Consider the following 22,840-nt stretch of genomic DNA (forward strand, 5'->3'; position numbering starts at 1 on the left):
GGGGGGGGGGGGGGGGGAGGGGCTCGCGCGATTGGTTACGCGCATTATAGAGCAATATCGGAGGAATTATTTGTTTAGCCGGCGATCGGCCGCCGCGTCGGTCGCTATTCTCGACATGTTTCCTCCGTCGCGCACGAATGAATTTTACGGTGACGCGCAATTTGGCGGAAAGTATCGATTACGACGACGACGACGACGGGACAGGGTGGATGACGTTGAGGGAGAGAAAGAAAGAGAGAGAGTCCGGCATCCGAGGGGAATGATAGTCAACCACGAATGGGCGTGTTGGGGGTGAGTGTGGTGGCATCGAACGGCGCCACGAGCAGATGCGGGATCTTTAAGATCCTCGGGAGCACTTCTTACCTTTTCCTTCCCTTCGACAAAACTGACGAGGCGGGGTCGCGGCGAGGCAAGAAACAAACATTTGTTTAAACGATCCCGACAAGTCACGGCCATAAATACCTGTGAGTCGTTAATCTTGCCTGCGGTCGCGCCGGTCGTTCGTTAATGTATAATGTATTCTCACCCCCTAAAGAGCTAAAACAATCAATTCGTTGGAACCTCCGACGCGCCGACGAGACGCTGCTCTTCGGGAGCATAACCTGGCCGCGGGTTATGGAAAAAGAAAATCAAAAAATCAAACAGAAATACTGCCCAGTGTCAATAAAGATGAATAATTCTCTTTCTCTCTCTCTCTTTCTCAGATCTTTCTATAATTTCGGGAATAGCGGCATCATCGGCGACTTATAATGCGACTCCGCGGGTGTCGTTATGACCTTCCGCATTATGCTCGTCCGCAAGAGATTCGTAATAAAAGCGGCGTTGTTCGATCCTGACTGGGAAATGCCGATGCCGATATAAGTCATCTCGGTCGTTTGCCGTAACTGCGCCGTGAATACCGGAAGCCCGACGGCCGCAAAGTGATGGCACGCAACCGTAGCTTTAGAGAGTCTAGGGCTCCATTCGGCGCTACCCACACGAAAGCGTTATAACCTCCTTTGGTAATGCCCACCGCCCATAATATCCCTTAATGCATGTCGGCGACGTCGCAATTGCTGCAAAAGGGGCCGTGCATCGTATCGATATCGCAACATGCGCTTCCCGCTGAAAGCGGGTTGCACGGCTCTCTGTGTTAGTCTCGCGCGATCCCCTTCGCTCGTTTCTTCGTTTCGAAGCCGAAGGTGGCTCTGCGCGTTCGCGCTCTGTGCTCTACACTTCTACGAGTGATTTACAATCAGGTGTTGCGAAACAGTGAATCTCATAATCCGACCGTAATCTGTTTTACTCTCAAACAAGTACGGAGTAGAATGAAAAGTTCGGTAAACTAATTCCTCTCTACGCGGGAAGAATGTTATAGTAAAAATTGCTTTATAAAATATTACTTTATGTTACTATGTATAGTACTATTACTATATATATATATATATAGTAATTATTAAATAGAGTATAATTTACTCTCTCTCAAAATAATTTCGTAACCGCGGTACACTTCGACATTCTGCAGTAATTGATTATCCTTTTATTTAATATATTTTCATTTTATATGATATTCATATTTTAAGAACTGAAATATGTTATTAAAAAATTTGATATATTTGTAGCAAAATTTATTACATTCTTTAGTAAGTTATATCTTATTAACATTATCCAAAAATAAGATCGAAAAGAATTTATATGAAAAAAAAAACTATAATATTCTGTTCACATAAAATTAATTAATCATATTCACATTAAATAAATAAATAATTAATTAATTAATTAATTTCTCTAGAATACATTTAACGAAAATGTTATATTTATGATGCACTCCATCAATTTAGCTTTATCCTCTAAGATTTAAGTGGCATCATAACATTTAAATTCACACGTTCCAACTAATGTATTGCTTAAAATAGCACACGACGATAGGTCGCAGATATTCGTTACCTTTTCGCCGAACGTCACATAAATATTTCATCATTCATCCGCGCAAGGCTCGCCGTAATTAGTTGCCTAGCGTTCTAGTATCGGCCCGATCGTCTGGCGTATAAATATTTCGGTCTCGCGGTATCGTTTTGCATACGTTCCCTCGTATGTCATAGCCGACGACGGACCACCGGCGACAACGAGGAACAAATTCGGGGAACAAATTCGGTGAAGTCGGCGAATGTAGAGGTTCGCGATCCTTTTGGAGGAGAAAAGAAGAGAGGAAGAAAGAGAGAGAGAGAGAGAGAGAGAGAGAGAGAGAGAGAGAGAGAGAGGGAGAGAGCGAGAGAGAGACCCCCCGCAGATACGCAGACCGTGCCGAAAATATTTTTTATTTTATTACGGAGCCTGTGTAGTATGGAAATTCTACGGCCGCGGTTATCAGGTGTGAATTGAATTATAGCGGCTGCCGACGCAGCCCTATTATTTATACACGGCTAGGAAACACGTTACCGCTTTCGCCATGCCGTGAGATATTCACCATACGTGGTGATAGGAAGTACACGCAGCGCGCAATGGTGGTCTATAAAGTCACGTGTCGAAGTGCTACTAATTCGTTATCCACACAGAATGGTGAGGCTGCGCGCGTCGTGGAGGACGTATGACGCGGTGTATGACGTGCGTAATCAATTCTTAAACACACGGAAAAAACACTATGGTTGGCCTACACATAAATCCGGCTATGTCGGCCAGATTCAATAAAATACGAAACAACTAATTATGCGATTATGCTGAAACTACAATTGCTGAGTTATTGTCGTTTCAGCAGTATGTCTGGCTGCTTCAACCAGAATATATCCATGATAGATGTCACTTGGATTGATTTCTGGTTGCCACAGTTAGATCACGCGCAATTACATTCATACACGGAGAAAAATAATTTTGCTCTTTCAGCAAAATCGTCGTTGCTACTGCATATTCGTAATAACATCAAAAAAATTTAGTTAACATAACCAATTTTACAAATTATTGGTTATCAGAGCAGAAGTAGTTTCGTTGCCAGGATAGAAAAAATTTGTTGAGTGTATTTGTCCTAAGAATCACGCTAATTTGCTATTGATGCAAAATAATGTATCCTTAGCAAATTTATTTGCTATCGAAGCGAAACTGCAACTACTTATATAAATCCATCATGGTTTTTATAGCAAAATAATTTGTAGATTCAGAAAATTATATCCAGAAAATAGTGATTAGTACTCTTAGCAAATCTTTTTACTGTCTATATAATAAAGAAAAGGTTTTGCTAGACCAACAGAAAATTTGCTGGGCCAGCAAATTATCTTTCTCCGTGTATAGTTAATACACCTACATACAACTAATAGTAAATGTAGGATATATAATTATAATGTACTAGAGTAAGAAATAAGTAAGCCATATCAACCATACACACTATCATCATACAAAGATAACTAGTTGATGTAACTATGCTGCTCACAATTAAATATTTCTGGTTATGTGCATCATATCTTTGTTTTTCCTGTAGCGTCCTATCCATGTTGGGATAAATATTGACACGCTGTCGAACCATTTCTTTTCTCGCTCTTTTCGACGTTTTTCCGCTCTTGCGAAACTCTTTCTGACAGATTGCTCAAGTACCCTGATGCTATTCCAAAGAGATACATCTCAGAGTGTGGAACTACAATATTTTCAAGATACGCCAGAGTAGTAATCTTGTCATTTTTTTTAATGTCTCATGCTATTCGAAAGAGAAAAATTCACGATTTTATAATAGACCCCAACGAGTGGGCGCTGATCGATCCAGCGTCAATTGGATCCTTTCGGCGATTATGGAATCGTAAAGGCGCCGTGGAATATCGAGTCGACATGCGATTAGACAGAGCGTTCCGACGGGGAATCAATTTTCCACGGACCCTCGCTACGGTTTTCTATTTTCAAAAGAGTTCTCGCCTACTACGCACGCGAGAAACGGAGATTGATGGACGCGCGCTTCATTTCTCATCCGAGATCTCGCGCAATCGAAACTAGTCTCCGCGCATTAAGAAACACCTATAATAAATTGCGCGAAAATAGTGCCGAAGAATGCGGCAGTTATATTCGGGCAATGAAAGAAAACCTGTTTTGACTTGTAATATAGTTGGTCATAGTACAGAGTGTACTAATAATACACTAGACGAACGCACGTTGCGAATGCGACGAGAAGCCGATTATTCTCCGGTAATGATCACACGTCGGAACGCTCGGAATGTTTGCACAAAATTGACGCACGATCCGCTTCCCCGAACCGAAAGTATATCTCTTTAAATGCGCTTAAGTCGCCACGATCTAGCAATTCTGCCGCAATAAAAATGCCGTAAAGAGTTCGGCGACAAGTGCATCCCGTAATGCACAGAGCCCGGTGCCGTACTTCGCAAACGGAGTCATCGGTTATCTTCGCGTGGGATTTTCGACGCGCGCGTACGTTGGTAATCGATGACGCGATCTTTCGGAAATCCGATTAAAAAGTCATCGATGACGAGCGGTGACTGGCGCGTCACGTCGTCGTCGTCGCACATGTCTTCTCTCCGCGTAGGTGACCCACTTCGAACTGAGTCTTCTGCCAAACGAGGAAGTAAGTGGATACGGATAACGTCGCGCGTATATCAGCTCAAGGCGGTCATATAGCAGTCTATATGGCCTCTCCCCGCGCGATTCTATATGAGCGTGTGGAAATGTCGCTCGCTTCCTCGCGTGCGACGAAATGTTCTTCGCTCCGCGGGTCGCTGGCTCCCTTTTTCTCATTCCCGCCACCCTCTCGGGTCCTGAAGACCTCGGATTTCTTTCGCGGAATAGCTTAGATAGCTCGTCCGTGCAAACGACGAGACTGTCCATGTTAATTGGTACGAATTGAAGAGACACAGATGACTTAGAGCGCTTGCTTTTCGTTGTTTCGCGTTTGCATGTCCCGATGCGCTGATCAGTGACCACTATTTCGGCAATAGGTCTTTAGGAAGACGATTTCCTCCCTACGTTCAAAGAGAGAAACGTGGACAATGGTTTTTCGGATAAAGCGCTCGACGCCGATGTTCCGTCTGGTCATTCTCTCCAGACTCGCACGATTCAGAGACGGCCGAGAGTTTACGAGCAATCTATGGGAGAAATACGGTAACCTAGTAACACGTAGACCGCTCCGCTTATTTCTATTACGAAATTGCTTTTGTTCGCTCGTCATTGTTCGCGTGCCGGCCTTTGAATTGCCGCGCCGTACTAGTTCACGTTAGACCGATAATGCTTCGCCAAATTATCGCGTATTGTGTCTGTCACGTGTTGGAAGAATAGTTACAAGAGTTATTCGGGACTTTACGTGTCTATTGAGATGAGTTCCTATCGAGTACAATAACTAGCACGAATGGAAATACTCTAAAAAAGTGTGAAAGGAAAAATTTTTTAACTCGAAAAATTTTTTAATAACAGTATTAATTAACTCTGATCTTTTCTAATTATAAATTTAAAAGATGATCTCGAACGCATAGCCGTTTTGCATTTTTTTCAATTGAAGAACTTCAATCGTCATCATCTTTATTGTCGTATTTGAACTTAGGAGGAAGTTCCAATTTCTAGACACATTCTTAATAATTTTTGACATTCTTGTTTTAATCTTTAAGTACGGGGATTTAAATTTCCAACATAGAATATACGTGTATATATATTTTTTTTGTTAAAAGTTTAAATGCTCGTATTTAAAATATTTAAAAATCAAAACAAAAAGAATGTCCAAGATTACATGTCCGGGCATTGATACTTTTACCTTACCCCTCGTTCGCGCTGAAGTTCTCACGCCAGTTCCGTTGGGTATCACGCCGTCGACTTGGAGTGACCAAGCGAGGACCTCGGGAACATTACGGCCCACTCGGTACAAAGGCATGGAAGCTCACCGTCCCCCATTCCCTCGTAAATAATTCCAATAAATATTATCGGTACCTACTGTTGGCCGACGCCTACGTCTCGCGCCGAGACCGCACTTTTCCGATGGCTTCGCACCGCGTTACGTTCGATCAATATTCATCTGCATTAATACTTTCTTCTTGGTATCTTACGCGAGTTCCTCTCTCGGTGCATAACGATGCACACTTGCGTCCCGTATCGATACACGATGCACTTCTTGGTAAACGTGATCTTCCGTTCTTAATCGATACGTGTCACTGTAACTTTCGTAGATGTTCGAATCCTTTGCTAAGATCGAGACACGTGTGTATCGGTGCGCACGTCTCGCACCGCTACATGTGTGCAGCCAATACCGGACACGTTGTTGGCACGGAGCGAAATATGATTTAACGTCCGTCCCGTCGTTGTGTTTTCGACCAGCCAAATTTGTCAGCGCGCGAATTCTCGTTTCGGCGACCTGCCGTGCAGTCTCGAATACCACTCAGATATATATGCATACACATGTGGAGAAACGTATAATTGCTTTTAATCCTGGATACTCGAGCGACACATTTTTTTTCAAGTACTCCTTCCTCTCGCACTTGACACTCGTGGAAAATTAAATCTTGTTGCTCGTTCGAGCTTCCAACATAAAGAACTGTTGCTCTTGACTCATCTGCTGAAATTTAACACAGCATAATTAAAGCGTCGCTCTCCATTGTACTAATAGACGCACATGAGAATATGAATGAAAGTCGGGGTGAAAGGAGGGAAGAAGAGTGGAGGGTAACAACACGCAGCTGGGGGAAGTTTTCGACGCGCGACGGATGCCGCGCGAACTCGTGCGGACCGTCAGGAAGATCCACAATGCGGGCGCGGCCCGTTGAACGATAATCCTGATTTAGACGGGGCCATATATTAGACTAAGGGTCGTGAAATTGAATGGTGGAATCAGCGGAGAGAACGATCCGGCTGTCAACCGCGCGAGGAACGAAGTATATCGTGCGAAAAATAAACTGCTTCTGGCGCGCGAGCGGGGTTAGTAAATTTTGCAGGTGGCCAAAAGCTACCTGCCTGCCTCTCTCTCTCTCTCTCTCTCTCTCTCTCTCTCTCTCTCTCCTCTCATTCTCGCGTTCGCTCTCCTCTTTTCATTTCTCTCCGTTCATCGCGCTCCACGTTCCACGGCCGCCGATCTCGGACTTCTCGTCGAGGAGTGTCCTCTCCCGAGAAGGCTCGTAAATCCTCGCATTTACTTCGCGTCTTCTGTCCTTACTTGGAGCTTATATACGTGAATCCTGACTCGTCAAATCCAGGCGACACATGTACGCCGGCATTCCACGATCGCCTCGTGACGATGTTGCTCGCCGCGAATTTTTCATCCGGCAGGTTTAAGCGTCGTATATGCAATGTTGTAAACCAAAATGTAGTTATCAAAATGTTGATATAAATCGTTACTTGTTCCACGATATGACAGACCACATTACTTCGAAATTACACGAAATAATACTCGTTAAATCTCCTTTTCGATACAACATCGCACTGAAAAATTAATTTCGGCATGCAACAATTAATGCAACAGTCTTTCACATATAATATGTATAAACGTGTTTGTAACTCATACTTTCCTAAGTTACATCGCGTTGATTGTGAAACTGCGAAATGACTTCCCCACACGCGGGACGTGCGAGCGACAGGACCCCGGCCATCAAAAGGATAGGAGAAGGAGTCTCACGCCTAGTCAACGTCGGATTATTACGTCCGGATACGAAAGCTATACCGCGAGTCCGTTATTAATGCGACCGATACTCATTCCGTACTCATCCGTAGATACGATCTCCCCGCCCAGCCAATCGGATAGCTACGTCTAAACCCGTAATTACCATTAGCCCACCCATAGCGGGTGCGATGCTACAAGCCGACTAACGAAAGTTTCAATTTACCTTGCGCCGCATTCTACGCAACCTGTTAATCTAAAATGAACGTGTATACATAGTACGCGCCGTATTATTACACCCTCAACCCCGCATTAAGCGCAGTTTACACAATGCTGTTCCAAGCTAGCAGCCAGCGTGCTTGTTTGAAAGCGTTTAAAGCTAGCAGATACACTAGCGCTTTAATTGTATGGGCTTTTTATCCGTAGAAATATGCTGCGAGAAATTTATCAATGCAATTGTGAGAAAAATTCATTTAAGAAAGAGGAATCACACACGGAAAAAAAGATTGGTTGAATTAACCAAATATCTGGTCGAATACGATCCAGAAATTCTGATTGAAGTAATCCAGATTTAGTTAACAAGATCCGGTTTAAGTTAACAAGATTTTTGGTTGACTTAAACAGAATTCGGGTTATTTCAATCGGAATTTTTGGGTCGTTCATATTCGACCAGGTATCTGATTAATTCAAGCAAACTTTTTTTTTCCGTGCACAAAGGAAGTACAAATTTCGAGAGAGGAAAACGTCATTAGTTGTTTCAGCTACACATATCCTGAAAAATCGTTCAGGTTCTACCGTGTGTGAACGTATTTCACTCACATTAACAATATAATGTAATGTTTTCACGCGGTGAATCAAGTTATAATGTGAGCGTTGTTCTCCTGATGATGATTCTATTTATCATAATGAGCGTGCTCTCGGACCTAAACGTAGCATATAGTTTGGGATTAGCGTAGAATTACATTCACGCGAACGCGCGAGCGATCTTGAGATTTGACATTAAGATGTGTCATGACGCATTACGTGTATGGACGAGATTGAATCAGCAGCATACGTGTTCGATATCGACACGCGTTGCTGAAGGGAAGAAAGGAGAGGAGGAGGAGTGCTGATGTAACAAGCGTCGAGTCATCGCAGGTCGGAGCGTGCCTTTATGGTTTTCCCTCGTGTTCATCGACGTCGCTGCGTATCGTTACACGTTATGTGAGATTAGAGTCAATCAATCACTCGTTAGAATCGTATGCGATCCGTGATCGTGCCGCGCGATCGTCTCGTGCGGCTTGTTAAGCTCGCGCTATTAATTACCAGAAACAGTGGATGACTTGCATCTTCGCGTCGGCTGCGTTCACCCGCGCGGACCTTACGAGATACTTAGATTAGTGGCATGCACGCGCGGATGAAGTCGTTCAGAGACGCCGTTTAAAGTCTCTCCTCTCTCTCGTTCTTTCTCTCCTGAAGCACCGCGCGCGACTACTACTACTACAACAACAGACTACTACTAAGTATTTCTCGCTACGTTCTCCCGATGCTGATGAGCGCTCTCTTCTTTTTGTTTCAGGCTTTTGTCAAGAATCTGGAACCGGAACAACAGTGAGTATCATGATGACTTGTCGTTCGGCTATCTCGTGTAAACACCATGGTCGATCTCGCCTCGTTCATTCCGTGGCTATTCCGCGGCGCATTTACGGGGCCCGGTGCAGAATTTCTCTCCTAGCCGACAGGGGATGATGCATGAGCGCAGTAAAGCACATTAGCGAGATCGACGAAGCAGTGTCGCGCCGCGGTAACCCGATGCGTAAGAGAAAAAGACGAGGAAAAAAAAAGAAGAAAGAGAAGGAGTCTCTCCTCTCTTCCGCTCACCGGTTCGTCGATAAATCGCGGCCCTCGTAGAAATTATAGCAACCATCATAATGGCGCTGTGTACGCTCGGGGACGCGATACTTCTCTCACTTCGATCAGCTACATAAATCTGACGGATCACATTAGCTCGCCGTTTAATGGCTTTTAAATCGGCTAGTATCCTAATAAATTCCGTAAGATCCTTTCTCTTTTTTCTAATAACACATCTCGCCGTGGACGCAAGTTATTTATTTATGGAGAATCGTTCGTTTTCGAGGCGAAGCGGGAGTGGTGTTGGTTTCGGTACCGCACGCAGGCACGCACGCACGCACGCACGCATGCGTGCACCTGGTGCGTCTCTCGGAAGATTTTGATATATCGAAAGGGATGGTGAAACTATTTGGGCCGACACCCCCGCCTAATCCGATCCCTTTGCTCGGGACCTCGGAGATGCCTCTCTCTCGCTCCCTTAATATATCATCCAGTCGTACAGATCGCGCCCCTTTCGAAAAGGATCTCTACGTGCGGGCCGGCCAAGTTGGCCGCCGTCTTCTCCCTGTCTACGGGCGAAGGAAGACGTCGCGCTTACGATTCGTTTTACGATTCGAATGGCGCGACGATTTACGAGCAATCGATAAATCGAGAGGCCATTCAGCGGAGCACATTATAATCCCGAGCATGTACGCTGTTGCAGATTCACGACGACGAAATTGCTGCAAGACTTCCCGCATGTCAAGTACATCATCGACCTGACAAATACACTTCGCTACTACGACAAGAAGGTAAGGCACGCGCGTACACACACACACACACACCCACACAGAGATATGAGTTTCGAGTCATTATCAGATGTCTTGAAACTACCTCGATCCAACTATTGTCAATGTCCAAACGACCCAGTTCGATCTATCCGCGGCGGTGACGTTTGTGCACATATTCGATGATTCATGTGCCGATAGTACGATCGTAAAATCATTGTTGCGCACGGAAATAAATTGTTCGAGATGCTGCACGCCATTAAAAGAGCGGCCGCGGGCATGCGGGCAATACCGTCTGATGAGACGGCGCTGATATTGCCCCGCGAATTTAATTCGGCGACATATCGCGTGTCGTTCGAGTTTCGAGTCGTAATTCGCTTTGTTTATGCATGCGCGCTCCCTTGCCTCTCAGTAACACGAGACAAGAGACGTCTTCTCTTCTCCCGCGAGCTGTCATCTGCTGCATTCCTTGATCGAGCAGATATCCAGGTTCTCTTTTTTTTTTTTATCTCTCTGTCTCTTTCTCCCTCTCCTCCTTTTCTCTCAAACTTCATCGTTCGACCACCGTCCCTGTTATCTCCGTTCGTCTATCATATTTTGCCTCCACCTTCGCTTCACCTGCTCTGCCCTCGCGCTTTTTCACTCTCTCTCTCGATCTCGCGTCCGACGCCCTAATATCGCATCGGGGTCAGCTCCGACTTTATTGAGTACTTAAGAGCGCTCGAGAGCGGCCCGACTAATTTGTAGCGAGGGTAGAGGGTCCGCGAGCTAATGAACTTATTATTAGATTTTTGGAATAGCCGCCTGCCAACGACTCTCGATCGGTCGGTCGGCCAGTCAGCGTGAGGATGTGTCCGCGCTTTCTGGGTCAAAGCTGTCAGGACCGAAGACCGATCAATTATATTAATAAGTCGTGGAGTTGGTTCGGTCACTCCATCTTCCGCTTTTTGTCCTGATCCCGCCGACGTTTGGACAGCCATTTGCCACGCGAGGATGGCGAGGAGAATCCTACTAGGGGATTGTATTTTAAAATACACCTCCATGGACACACACACATACACCGCGTACGTCGTGAGCATCAATAGCGCCGCGGGACCAACGATAATTAACAGGGAGATCTGCCGGTGTCGCCTACGCCTAATTAGAGCTTCATTATACATATAATGAAGCTCTTAGTTGGTCCTTTAATTTCCCGAGCCGTGACCACGATGTCACGGGAGAAACGAGATCATCTCTGTAGAGACAAAGGACCTCGCGCACCGGCTCGTGGAGATGCTATCGTCGGTGTCATAGGAGGATGTTAGAGTTTATGCCCTCCGAATTTTGGGCATTTCAATCATGTAAATATTTATATCCGAACCATCTCTCGACATTCTTCGCGATGCGCATCTTGATCAGATGTATGATTAGAGGATATATTTTGTTTTTTCTCCACGAGCATATCGATGAACTTACGAATAGGATCTCCCTGAGACACACACACTTCGTGACGCTTTCTGAAATTAATTATAATTATGTCTTTTTTTCGTCATAACTTGACTTTTGTCAAGATTGAAAACTGCAGGTGCACTTGTGTGAAAGAATTTCCAGGGCATTATCAGCGTTCGGGGGGAAGAGGGGGAGGAGAAAACCTCGAGGTATAGCTTTGAGAGCGACACTGTGCGATCGAGTTAAGATCGAGTTTCTAATATCTCACTAAAAGCCAAAAAGATTGATTGTTATGACATGATCTGTCATTAGGGTGGAAAACGAGTGGTAACCATCAGCTTGATATCTTTCATAACGGGTTAGAATTACGCTGTCGATCACATTGATTGAAACTTTTCCCCAATTATCAACGATAAATATGTTATCATACTTGACAGTATGAAATATCGACACGAAATCTCGACGAATAGCGATTTGTTGTGGATTTTTGCCTGACCACACGTAAGTTTGCGCAAACGTTAAGTCGTTAAGATGATAAAGACGATAAATTTTTATATTATTTAGTGGTTTCTCCTTCGCTGGTTAAAATTCGATTCGTTAGTAATGCATTTGAGGCTCGAGGGAGACCGACTAGAGGTAAATAATAGAGAGATTCATGAATATGCAGCACTCGTTGCCTGTTGGCGGATACGCCTGTGCCAAGAACTTTTTCGAGACACGAATAACTGTGAATCTCGCTTTCGTTCGTGTCGATTACGTTCATGGCCACGTCTTCCCCTTCCGCCATCGCAAGCTTTACGCGTAGAGTCCGATATTTCTTTGCTTTACGGAAGTACCGAACGACGCGCTCGCACGCTCAAAGGCATGTAATAATTATTCGTGTCGTTCGTAATTGACGGTTTCGCGTGTGATAATTAGTGATGCTAAAAAGCCCCCCGGGGCGATTTAAGGGAATAATTTAAGGGGATCGGCTCGACCGATCAAACTGTACGCTCCTATTCAATTAATGCGTCTGCATTTCATGCTGCGGGGACCACACTGCCTTTGTTACGTAACAATACACGATTCTTCATGCAGCATTCACGTGTCTGTTGTAGGAGTTTACCGATGCTGGGATCAAATACGAGAAGATCGCTATACCAGGAAGGAAGGTACCACCTATGGACATAATCAAAAAGTGAGTATGCAAATGACTCTTGCTTCATTGACAAATTTACGCGGAACAGGTTCACGTGACGAACCTTAGTTTCGGCGGTGAACATTACCCAAAGAGAATCTTTCTCGCGAAATCTCACGATTTTATTTACCAACGATACGCGCAATTGCAAGCGTCATCACGGCGACACATACATTAGCTCCTCCGCTATACGCGACATTTTTGTATTGACTCGGCGAATGGAGTAGATAAATGGACGGATCGTAGGAAGGCGAAGGCTTCGGTTTGACATAGCGCCGTGGCAATATATATTACGCTCATGCGAAGTGAACGAATCTGCCATTAAACCGCAGCGGACGCCGCTAGCGATTTAACCGACTCGCTAAAGCACGCGCGCATGACACGGCGCGAGCCTCTTCTTCCTCGGGCACTCTACGAGTCGCGTTAACCTCTAGCTTAATGCCAGTCGTATTTCACATTTACTGCCCCTTTCGCGACGATCGATCGTCGATCGCGCCACACGATTCGCATAGTGACAGCCGGTTAATCGTTCGCCCGCAAATCATACGTCACCTTAACAAGGAAGTTGACCGGTGTGCACCGTTTTTCTGGTGCGTCGAAAGAGAGAGAGAGAGAGAGAGAGAGAGCAGCGGTCAAATATTGCGTCAGAAATTTATCGCTTGCTTCTCTCTCTCTCTCTCTCTGCTTTACACTCTCCCGATATTTTCGTCCGTTAATTTAGGTCGTAAAGCGCGCGCTATATAGCGAATCGTGTTACATCGTTCGGAATATTTCGGCTGATACCGGCGGCGAGTAATGAGTTTGGTTACGATCGACCTTGCGCGATGAGTCCGGTATCGCGACACCATCGGGCTATCGCGACGATTTTTTGTCGCATTCCACTTCAATCATTCGCCACTGAGCGACGACGCGACTTCCGCACTTAATGGCATTGCCCGGTTTCGCAAACGGGTAGAATTAGTCTCAGATGTCTTTTGACATCTTCGCTTGAGAACATATATCGTCCACAGTATTTTTTTTGTGATGACGTCAATAATTGGGCTCTTTATTCTAGTTGAAAAAAAGTACGAGGAATTTTGCGATGCAGATTGCCCGAAATTACTAAATTCTCCTCGTCATCGTCGGCCATCCGATGGCCGTCGGATAGCCGAAAGGGCTACGATAAAATTCTCGAAATTCCGAGACGATGCCGCGACGAGTGTTCGAGATAACATCCCGTTCCTCGTACTTTGCTCGTGCGCGATGGGCAACGCGCGTTAACCTTTGTACGGCGCCATCATCATCATGCGCGTGTGGCTCTCCTCTTCCGAATGGTGCATGCAAAACAGTCTGACGGGGTCCGGCCAACCGACTAATTAACTGCAATAAACGTCCAGTGATTTACCGAACATTGTGCGCCGCGTGCATATTCTGCTCGTCTTCCGTCTCCGTTCTCTCTCTCTCTCTCTCTCTCTCTCTCTCTCCCCCCCTCTCTCCCCCTCTCTCTCTCCCTCTCTCTCTCTCTCCTTCTACGTTATCAAGCGCGTGCGGCTGATATCTCGAAATACTATATGTTCGAGTAATGTGTAAAGACTGCATTATACGATCGAGGAAGACTAATGCGCGAATGCCGTAATTAGCGGCGATTTCTTACGATGTATAAAAACTATTTGTTATTGCGGCAATAAAGGTATTTTAATTGTCGCGTCTCCCGGGCGTCCGGGAAGCGTTTGCGTCCGCGGAGAAATATGAAGACGTTCCCACGGCGATATCCGACGCAGTTACCTCTCGCGGCGAGCGCGCTACTAAAAACATTTTCGTAAGTGCGCCGCGCGAAAAAGGTGACACTTGCGGCACGCACTTAACGACGTCGCCCCGGATTTTTCGCCGGCTACCGGCGTTAAATACTATTTCTTTCGCTTGGTCGCGGGGCGGCAGGAGCGATAAATATACGAGGTATTTCCTTAACACCGCGGCGACAACGTTAAACGATTCACCAATCGAGGGTCAAAGCACGACCTTTCCGCGATTGACCAACTCCCACGCTCGCTCTCTTTCTCTCTTCCTCCCTCCCTCCCTCCCTTCGCGTTCGCTCTCGCGGTCGTCGATCGGCCCGCACAAAGGACGCGGCCCGATTTGTATAATTCGAGGATAAAACGGTGATTCGCATCAACGGTTAATAGCCGGCAGGAATGCGAATAGCCTATCGCGGAACGCCCGTCTGGTCCCGACACACCGCTCTTTTGTTGATCTCTTTAAGCGAGACCTGATGGCTTTGTGGCTCGGCTGTTGCGCGCGACGTGTAATTAACTGCATCCTTGATAGGATCGAATCGGTTACCGGCGCGCTGCCGTGGTCGAAACGAGGGAGAACGAAAGAATGAGAAGGAGATGCACGGGGAGGAGATAGTGCAGGCGCGCGCGCGGAGTCAGAGGTGAAAACTAGGCGCCACTTAATATCCTAGATATCCTTGAACTCTGGCGAAAGCGCGGAGGTAGATGGAAACGAGGAGAGGCTAAACCAACATAGACGCCGGTGTGTTAACCGCAGAAGGTGAAGACCTTCTACGTCGATCTCTCTCTTTCTCTCTCTCTCTCTCTCTCTCTCTTCCTCTTGTCAGGTTTATCCTACTTGGCCAACCCTTCTGAGGTCGCGATGCTCGTATCGACAGGATTTATCAGGCAGTAAGGTTGACTTACGTCGCCCAGGATTTCTCGTCTCTTTTGCACGCCTCTTCGTGCGCCCGGAAGATCGAAGGTGTTGATCCTTTGCCTCAAGGATACCTACGCGAACGCGCGCGCTCTACGAAGCGCCGTCAGCGAACCTTACCGCCGAAGATAGCCTTACCGTGGGCGCCGACATTCGCTGCCACTTAAAAATGACATTCGGAAGGCAAACGACGTTTCCTTATATCGCGGTGCTGTGAATTCTCGGGATTGGCGGCCGGCAATTAAAGGAGAAACCGCGAGTGATCGCGGCGAAGCTTTAAATTCGACGCGGTTAATTGCGCGCCTTGAATGGTCGAGTGACTGAGTTCATGGCAACAAGTGTGTCCTGCGTTTATCCGGGATAATTCATTCATGCGCTCGGCGCTTTCAAAGAAAGGATAATGCGGGGGAACTATCGATTTGCCGATTCTTTGAGGGACGATACCATTAGTCGGGGATTATCGCGCGGGAAACTTACCGTCATATCAAATCGCGTAATCTCTAATAATAAGCTGTACAATGTATTGCATACATTGAGGAAAAAGATAGTTCAAAATCTGCAAACAGATTTGCGCTACTTTTTTGAGTCTCACAGATCCAGAAATACACGGAGAGTTAAACTATACATTGAATTAGTATACATTAAATTAGGTACAATACGAACAATTCAATACATTTCAATACATTGAATTAGATACATTACGAATTGTATATTGAATTAAATACAATTTAAGTGTCAAATGATACTCTTACTACCTGTGAGACAAACAAGCAATCGACCTCCGCGACAAGAATCGCGCGGGTTCGCGTATTCGCGTCGCGTTTGCACCGTGAATGCAAGCTAGTTACCGGCGATAATTGCGACGATAGCGGCTCGTTAGTCGCGTGCACAGCGGATTAAGCAGTTTCACGTGGAACGCTATGTTAATTAAAACGTAAATAAGCGCGTGCAACGCGAGCCTGATGCACGCTGCAGACTGTCGAGCCATCGCCGTAGATTCCGTCGGGTTCCTCTCTCGCTCGTGGTGCACGGGCCACGCACAGGGGCCAATTTATGCTGCACCCAACTATATTCATCAACGTTGTCAACTACTCTCCACCTTCTTCTCTCCACCTCCAAAGCGCCGTCCAACTGTCGTTCTCTTTAGCGGTGCCTAGCCTCTCTCTATTCTTCGCCGGCTGCTCATGTTCGTGCTTCGTCACGCACCCTGACGAGATAGATCGTAACTTCGTTGTTCCATTCGCTCGTCTTCTCTATCTATCGCACGTCTTGATACGTCCGCGGGTTTCCTTTCAACGTCTCGGTTAAACGCGTCTCGTGGTATCAAGCCGGCGAGATCGGTCGATATTCAATTTGTAGTACGGAGGAAGTGGAGAGAGTTGTACGTCATGACTTCGATATGATATTTAATCGATACGTCGTCGTATTATTTTTACAGAAAATGATGCCTGAGTAAGATTGGGTAGGAAGAATCTCAGATTGTGAACGGCCTAAACTCGTGAAATATCGTTTAACGTGATCAGCTCGACGATTTATATCACCACGTTTCGATTATATCATAGGATTTACTACGGTGTTACGGCGATCTGATTAAATGCGGTCAAGGAATGTACACGAGACGTAATTCCTCGTGAGCTCAAGACACGCGACTACACGCGGCTGCGCGAGGAACGTGGGTGTACAGGACGCTTCACCGAAGACGTCTTTATTCGCAGAGACATCGAACATAGGTTTCCACGTGTCCTCCGTCTTGTATTGCGAGACACCGCATATATATTCTGCGAGAGAAAGAGCGCGAGGAAGTATCCCCTTCGCCATACTTAAAAAGTGTCGGGAGGGAGGAAGGTGGGAGGAGGGCACATTTGTGAGAAAGTCGAAAAAGCCTTTACTCTCTCTGCCTGTTGGAGAAGATAGATTCTAATTTTTTCCGAAAGCACAGACCCGGCGGTACCTCCCGCGAATCCAACCCGCGGGGTCTTGCCGACGAAAGGGAGGCACGCGGTGATCCCAGAAGAACGCGCAAACGTAAATGCCGGCGACGTCTCTCTCTGAGGGATCGTCGATTGGTTCCCTTCGCGCTCGGAGCGAACCCATCTCAAACATTCTGACGTGCGGTGTTCCTCGAGCCGGTGCCCGACGAGGCGCGCCGCGTGGAAACGGAGAGACGCGTTTTGGCAAGTGATTGTGGGTGGTAAAGCGCGCTTTGCGCTGTGCTCCGCATGCGTGCGTGCGTGCGTGCGTGCGTGCCCTCGCGTTCTCTCCCATGCGCATAATGGTCCGCGTGCACACGTTGCTTCATATTTCCGGTGCCGTTAATTCGGGCCCGCGGCCCGAGAACTCGACGACGACGACGACGATGCTGCCGCCGCGGCTACAAGTCGTCCTCGAGAAGCGAGATCTCCGCTCGCCTCTCTTTGTTCTCTCCACCTTGGCAGCGTCTCGGCATCGGGACGACGAAGAAACGCGCACACGCTCGCGTCTCACGCTCGGGACCACCCGGGCGACCGCTTCATTACGTAAATTCGCCACCACGACGCGTCCTCCCCGTCTTCGCGTGCCCGTTTTGTCCGTGCACGCGCCCGTCGTCTCGCCGCCCATTCTCTCCGTGCGACGTGTGGCAATAGTGCAAAGGCGAGGCGAAATACCGACGTGACGCCTCCTCCTTGAGGACTCTTCGAGTCGATCGACCGTCCTCAGTCAGGGGCGATAACACGCGGTTGTATGGGACGTAGAAGCATGTACTTCCAATGATATCGAGTAGTCATTCGCTCAATTCAAACTAATTGCCTGGCTGCTTAGAGTGCAAAATTATTAAATAAAATATCGAAGAGACAACAGAGTTTGATCTTTTTAGTCAGTTTTGATAGGACTTTATTTCAAGGGGGATGATTCTATTTCGGATTTGTTCACTAAGATATATCTTCGATTATTCTATGCAAATTTTGTTAATGAATTTCCGTGATTATCAACAAATCGATTGTGCGACGCATTGCGCGACGAAGATATGGTCGCATCTTTCAAATTGGGCGGATTTTTAAATCGCGTGCTTTATACGATGACAAATTGCGCACTTGGGAAATGGAATGACCGTGAAAACAGACGCGTACCAAGTGCTGCCGTTGCCTTCCGTATACGCGACTCTGATTGAGAAACAGTCAGCCGGAGTGTTTGCGCAGTACTTCTACGATATCTTCGGGGTTCCGGGATCCGTGCTGGGAGAGTACAGCCATACAAACATCGGGTAACCGTTCACCTACCTACGGCCGCGCGTGGTCCATGCATTAAACATTCTCAAACACGGGCGATCTCACGTCTCGCGATGCCACCTTCGCTCACCGGCCCGCGTGCAACTCACGTGAGAATGATTCGTGAATTTCGATGAGCGCCAAGAGAATCGTTTCTAGTCGATTCTAATTAAATGTCACGCTACGTGATACTCCAACGACGCGCCTCTATATCTGTCAAGAGAATAGAATTCGTGTATTGGCGATTTTAAGAGCTTCGATTAAATTGACTCGTTATCAAGTATGCGCGTTACCGAGACAAGACAAGCGCGCGGTTATTGTAAGCCATCACGCACAGAATGTGTGAATTGTTCCATCGAAGATTTTCGCTTTCTTGTCTGAATGTGGGGCACGGAAAGAAAGATTGATGCAAAGTGCAAACATGGGTAAAAATCGGAGAAAACGAATTTATGGGCGGAAAGAAGGGCAGCCAAGACTGCTTGGAGCGCTAGGAAACCTAGCTCCAGGTCAGCTGTGAGCCTGACGACCGCGTACTTACTCGAGAAGCTCGACATTCTCAAAAATACCGGGGCTTAATCTAACTCCGGCCGTATCAGTTTCGCGCTAGACCGCGGTGTATCAGATTCACTCGCGTGATACCGTAGATAGAGCGAAACGACTTACTCTCAGACATTTGCCGCAAGGGGTGATCGTAGTCATTCGGGGCGCGTACTGTCTCATTACCGATGGACGTTGTGCCCGTCGTGCGCGTCTCAATCTGTACGTCCCCGGAACAGCGTTCGTTTCGGGGACGTAAGAGTGCTCAGTCATGCTACTAATTTGTCGCACCGTTTCCGTCGTGGAATCTACAAAGATACATCGCTGTCGAACGAAGCAAGTTCGGGCATTTGCATGTGACGCACGTTAATCGCGATGCTACTTACACCCCACATCTTCCTCGTCATCGCGATCTTCGACATCCGGCATGGCGTCAACTGAACAGAAAGACAGCAGTCGCGAGAAGTACTTTAGTCTACTTGTATGTACTTCTAATTGTTACAATCGAATTTCACAATTGCAGCGGCTGTGTTAGTCATTTAATCTACCTGGTCGCGGCTTGTATCTTATATGTTAGGTTATTTTATATCCACGCGACGAATCACGCAAAATGTTGCCGTAAGATCTACACAGATCGTACTTGATCGTACTTACAGTCGATTCGTCGCGGGACAATGGCCACACCTGTGAGATTTCGTCTGCGCGACGTAATTCTCAAAGGGGTATCCTGCGGAAGGGAACGTCGATAGTCTTGTCGCATGATTCTCGGCGGTGTCGATGGAAATTCCGGCGCAGGCTCCGCTGCCTCGTATCGCGTCGATGTACGCCATTCTTGCGGAGTTGATCTGAGATTTATGAGACTTTCGACATGTTTTCGACAACTCGGATCAGTTTCTCGCTTTGATCGCGAAGATTCCGCGGAACGTGAAGATTCCAAGAAAGCGCAACGAATTATTTCTAGGTTACATACGTTCCGAATTCCGACAAGGCGGTATGATATTCTTCCGTGGTCGGGGTAGTTTCGTTGCAGTTGCACGTAGTCGTTGAATTCATGGTTGATAACGAATACTTATTTTGCAATTTTGAAAATATCGCCGAAAAAGGATTTACAAGCCTAAAGGTGTCGGGACGTTTGCAGATTTTACATCATGACGTTTATCGATTACTGACTATCGACTGTCTCTCTTATCTTCCTTCATGACATGAAGCAATTCGTTCACAGTCGAGTGAATCACTCGTGAATCGTATGGATTAGAGTTAGGGCAAAGCATAATTATTCCTGATTGGTCTGCACCTTGTCCGCCATTTTTATGCCTGGGCATTTTAATAACATTAATACCTAGCTCTGGGCATTCTTGTTTTCGTAAATATTTAAATTTTAAAAATATGTAGAATATATTTACACGATATTATAGTATTTTTATCTCAATTCAATTTAATTTAATGCTCGTCTTTCTCTCGATTCTTTCTTAAACTTTTAGCATGGTAAAAATCCGCCGGGATGAAAAATTGATCGTTTAATGAGCCTCGAGAGTCCGGTGTGTAGTACCGCAGATAATGAATGCGCGTTCGCGTGTCTCGAAATCTAAACGTCGCGATGTATTTATTTGTCATCGTCTCGTCGGATGTCAATCGTAACTTGATAACCATTAAGTTTAAGTAACAGCGATGTTCTTCCGGACAGTGATCGAGTTTTTAGATAAGGCGCCGTTACGCAATCGATTCGTCTCCACACGGCTGGAACACGGTCCGATCGTGATCTCACAGTAAAGTCACACGCACTCACGCACGCACGCATTCACGCACGTGAGCGAGCACGTAGTACGGTGGGCGCGTGCGAAGGACCACACACCGTGCGATATTCAAATGAACACCACTTACGACCGACAATCGCGCTGCCATAAACGTTGTCGTTTCGCGGTTTCACGTCTCCTTATTCGTCCTTATTCTGGTTGAGCCCGCCGAGACGTCCGTCACGGTGTGATTTTCACGGTTTATGCAAAACGGGATTATTGGCGGCGTTATCTCGATACAGACCCTTCACTCAATTAGCGACAGAGTCGCCTAGACTCGTGAGGAGTGTAAAAGCGCGTTCCATTAACACCTCGCACCACGCACATCGCACGACGTGCTGCGACGCGTACGCGATAATAACTGTTCCACGCAGCGTTATTTGAATTTAAAATTACCCGAAGTATCACAGTGGTGGACGTGTAGGAAGGAAGGAAGGAAATTTATGTAATGGTAATTGTAAACCGCCAAATATATATATATACGGTTGAATTAAACAGCTTGTCTGCTAATATGAAGCGTCAAAAGCGTCAGAGTTATTTCGTAGGAAGGAAGGAAGGAAATTTATGTAATGGTAATTGTAAACCGCCAAATATATATATATACGGTTGAATTAAACAGCTTGTCTGCTAATATGAAGCGTCAAAAGCGTCAGAGTTATTTCGTAGGAAGGAAGGAAGGAAATTTATGTAATGGTAATTGTAAACCGCCAAATATATATATATATATATATATATATATATATATATATACGGTTGAATTAAACAGCTTGTCTGCTAATATGAAGGTCAAAAGCGTCAGAGTTACTTCGTGCGATAATCGTAAGTTCGACGCAATAGTTCAGGATTCAGCGTAGATATTCGCGCTTAACGTACGTACATACGCACGTTACATACACGTAATCGTCCGACTACAGGAAAAGCCGATTTCTCCCATCACTGAAATTCGCGAATTGAATATGAGAAATCGGAAACGCTCATATGATGCAACGCAGCGGGCTCACTGAACTGGAATTCGGATTGACCGACTTGCGACCTTCCAGCATCGATACGAGATAAATGATAGTCTTCGTTATCGTAAGAAAGTAAACGCGCGCGGGGAAATCTATTCGCGGCGGGTAACACGCTAAAATATTCCTGGAAGAAGCTCGCCATTGATGGATGACTGGTTCTATAAATATTGATGGCCGCTCATCCCCCCACGTCGCCGGATCAGAACTTTTGATTTGGATTTTCCGACAAAGACGGCGCTCGAAAATATGACCATCGCGCTGATCATGATGGTAATGATGACGATGATAATGATTATGATGATAATGATCATGGGGTGATGATGATGAAGCTGGTTCTCGATATTAGGTTCTTCAAGAGGAATTCCTTCGTGGCGGGGTGCGAAACGTGTCGTTTACAACGACACCTCCGTTGCCGCCTCGAATCTGTAATTCAAATCCGTAAGTCAAATTAATTTAACGCTCGTCATTTTTCACGTTTCGGCGGCGCGGCGCCGCGCCACGCCACATCGCGGCACGCGGAGCCCCGGCAGCTATCTTTCGATATTTCATCCTGAGGAAGGCCGTGCCCACTCTCTCTCTCTCTCTCTCTCTCTTTCTCTTTTTCTTTCTTCCCCCCTCGTGATAGATGCATTTCCCCGTGATTGTGCTGTCACGCTCTCGAAACGAGGAAGACGCGCCACGAATATTTCAAGTATTATAAATGCGCGGCAGTGGAGGCGAATGACAGCGAGTCGACGTCGAGCGTTACTTCGCTACCGATACGTAGGAAATTTTCATTTTGTTCCTCGCGCTGACCTCGCGGATGAAGTGCTGCAACACGCGGCG

At 46.4% G+C, this 22,840-nt stretch overlaps 2 protein-coding genes across 3 annotated transcripts in view; one reads left to right on the top strand and one right to left on the bottom strand.

Moving 5' to 3' along the window:
- Nucleotides 1-22,840, top strand: part of LOC116850030 — a 45,771-nt gene that overhangs the window by 10,861 nt on the left and 12,070 nt on the right. Inside the window, exons 3-5 of the mRNA XM_032827806.1 lie at nucleotides 9,099-9,130; nucleotides 10,074-10,161; nucleotides 12,663-12,742. Of these exons, the coding sequence (XP_032683697.1) occupies nucleotides 9,099-9,130; nucleotides 10,074-10,161; nucleotides 12,663-12,742 (200 nt within the window). The remainder of the gene's footprint in view (nucleotides 1-9,098; nucleotides 9,131-10,073; nucleotides 10,162-12,662; nucleotides 12,743-22,840) is intronic.
- On the bottom strand, nucleotides 17,961-20,389 carry LOC116850031. 2 transcript variants are annotated; one of them, XM_032827808.1, is made up of 5 exons: nucleotides 20,183-20,389; nucleotides 19,867-20,057; nucleotides 19,599-19,649; nucleotides 19,339-19,520; nucleotides 17,961-18,888 (listed from the first exon to the last, which is right to left on the bottom strand). In XM_032827808.1, exons 1-5 carry the CDS (start codon nucleotides 20,263-20,265, stop codon nucleotides 18,883-18,885), a joined length of 513 nt encoding a protein of 170 aa, XP_032683699.1. In that variant the 5' UTR covers nucleotides 20,266-20,389; the 3' UTR covers nucleotides 17,961-18,882. The 2 variants fall into 2 exon arrangements, with proteins under 2 accessions (XP_032683699.1, XP_032683700.1); XM_032827809.1 differs by having other exon boundaries at nucleotides 18,741-18,888; nucleotides 19,897-20,057.

Source organism: Odontomachus brunneus, unplaced genomic scaffold, assembly GCF_010583005.1.
Source record: "Odontomachus brunneus isolate Ranch 3 - 2012 unplaced genomic scaffold, Obru_v1 Obru_scaffold_132, whole genome shotgun sequence".
In the NCBI taxonomy this organism is placed as follows: Eukaryota; Metazoa; Arthropoda; class Insecta; order Hymenoptera; family Formicidae; genus Odontomachus; species Odontomachus brunneus.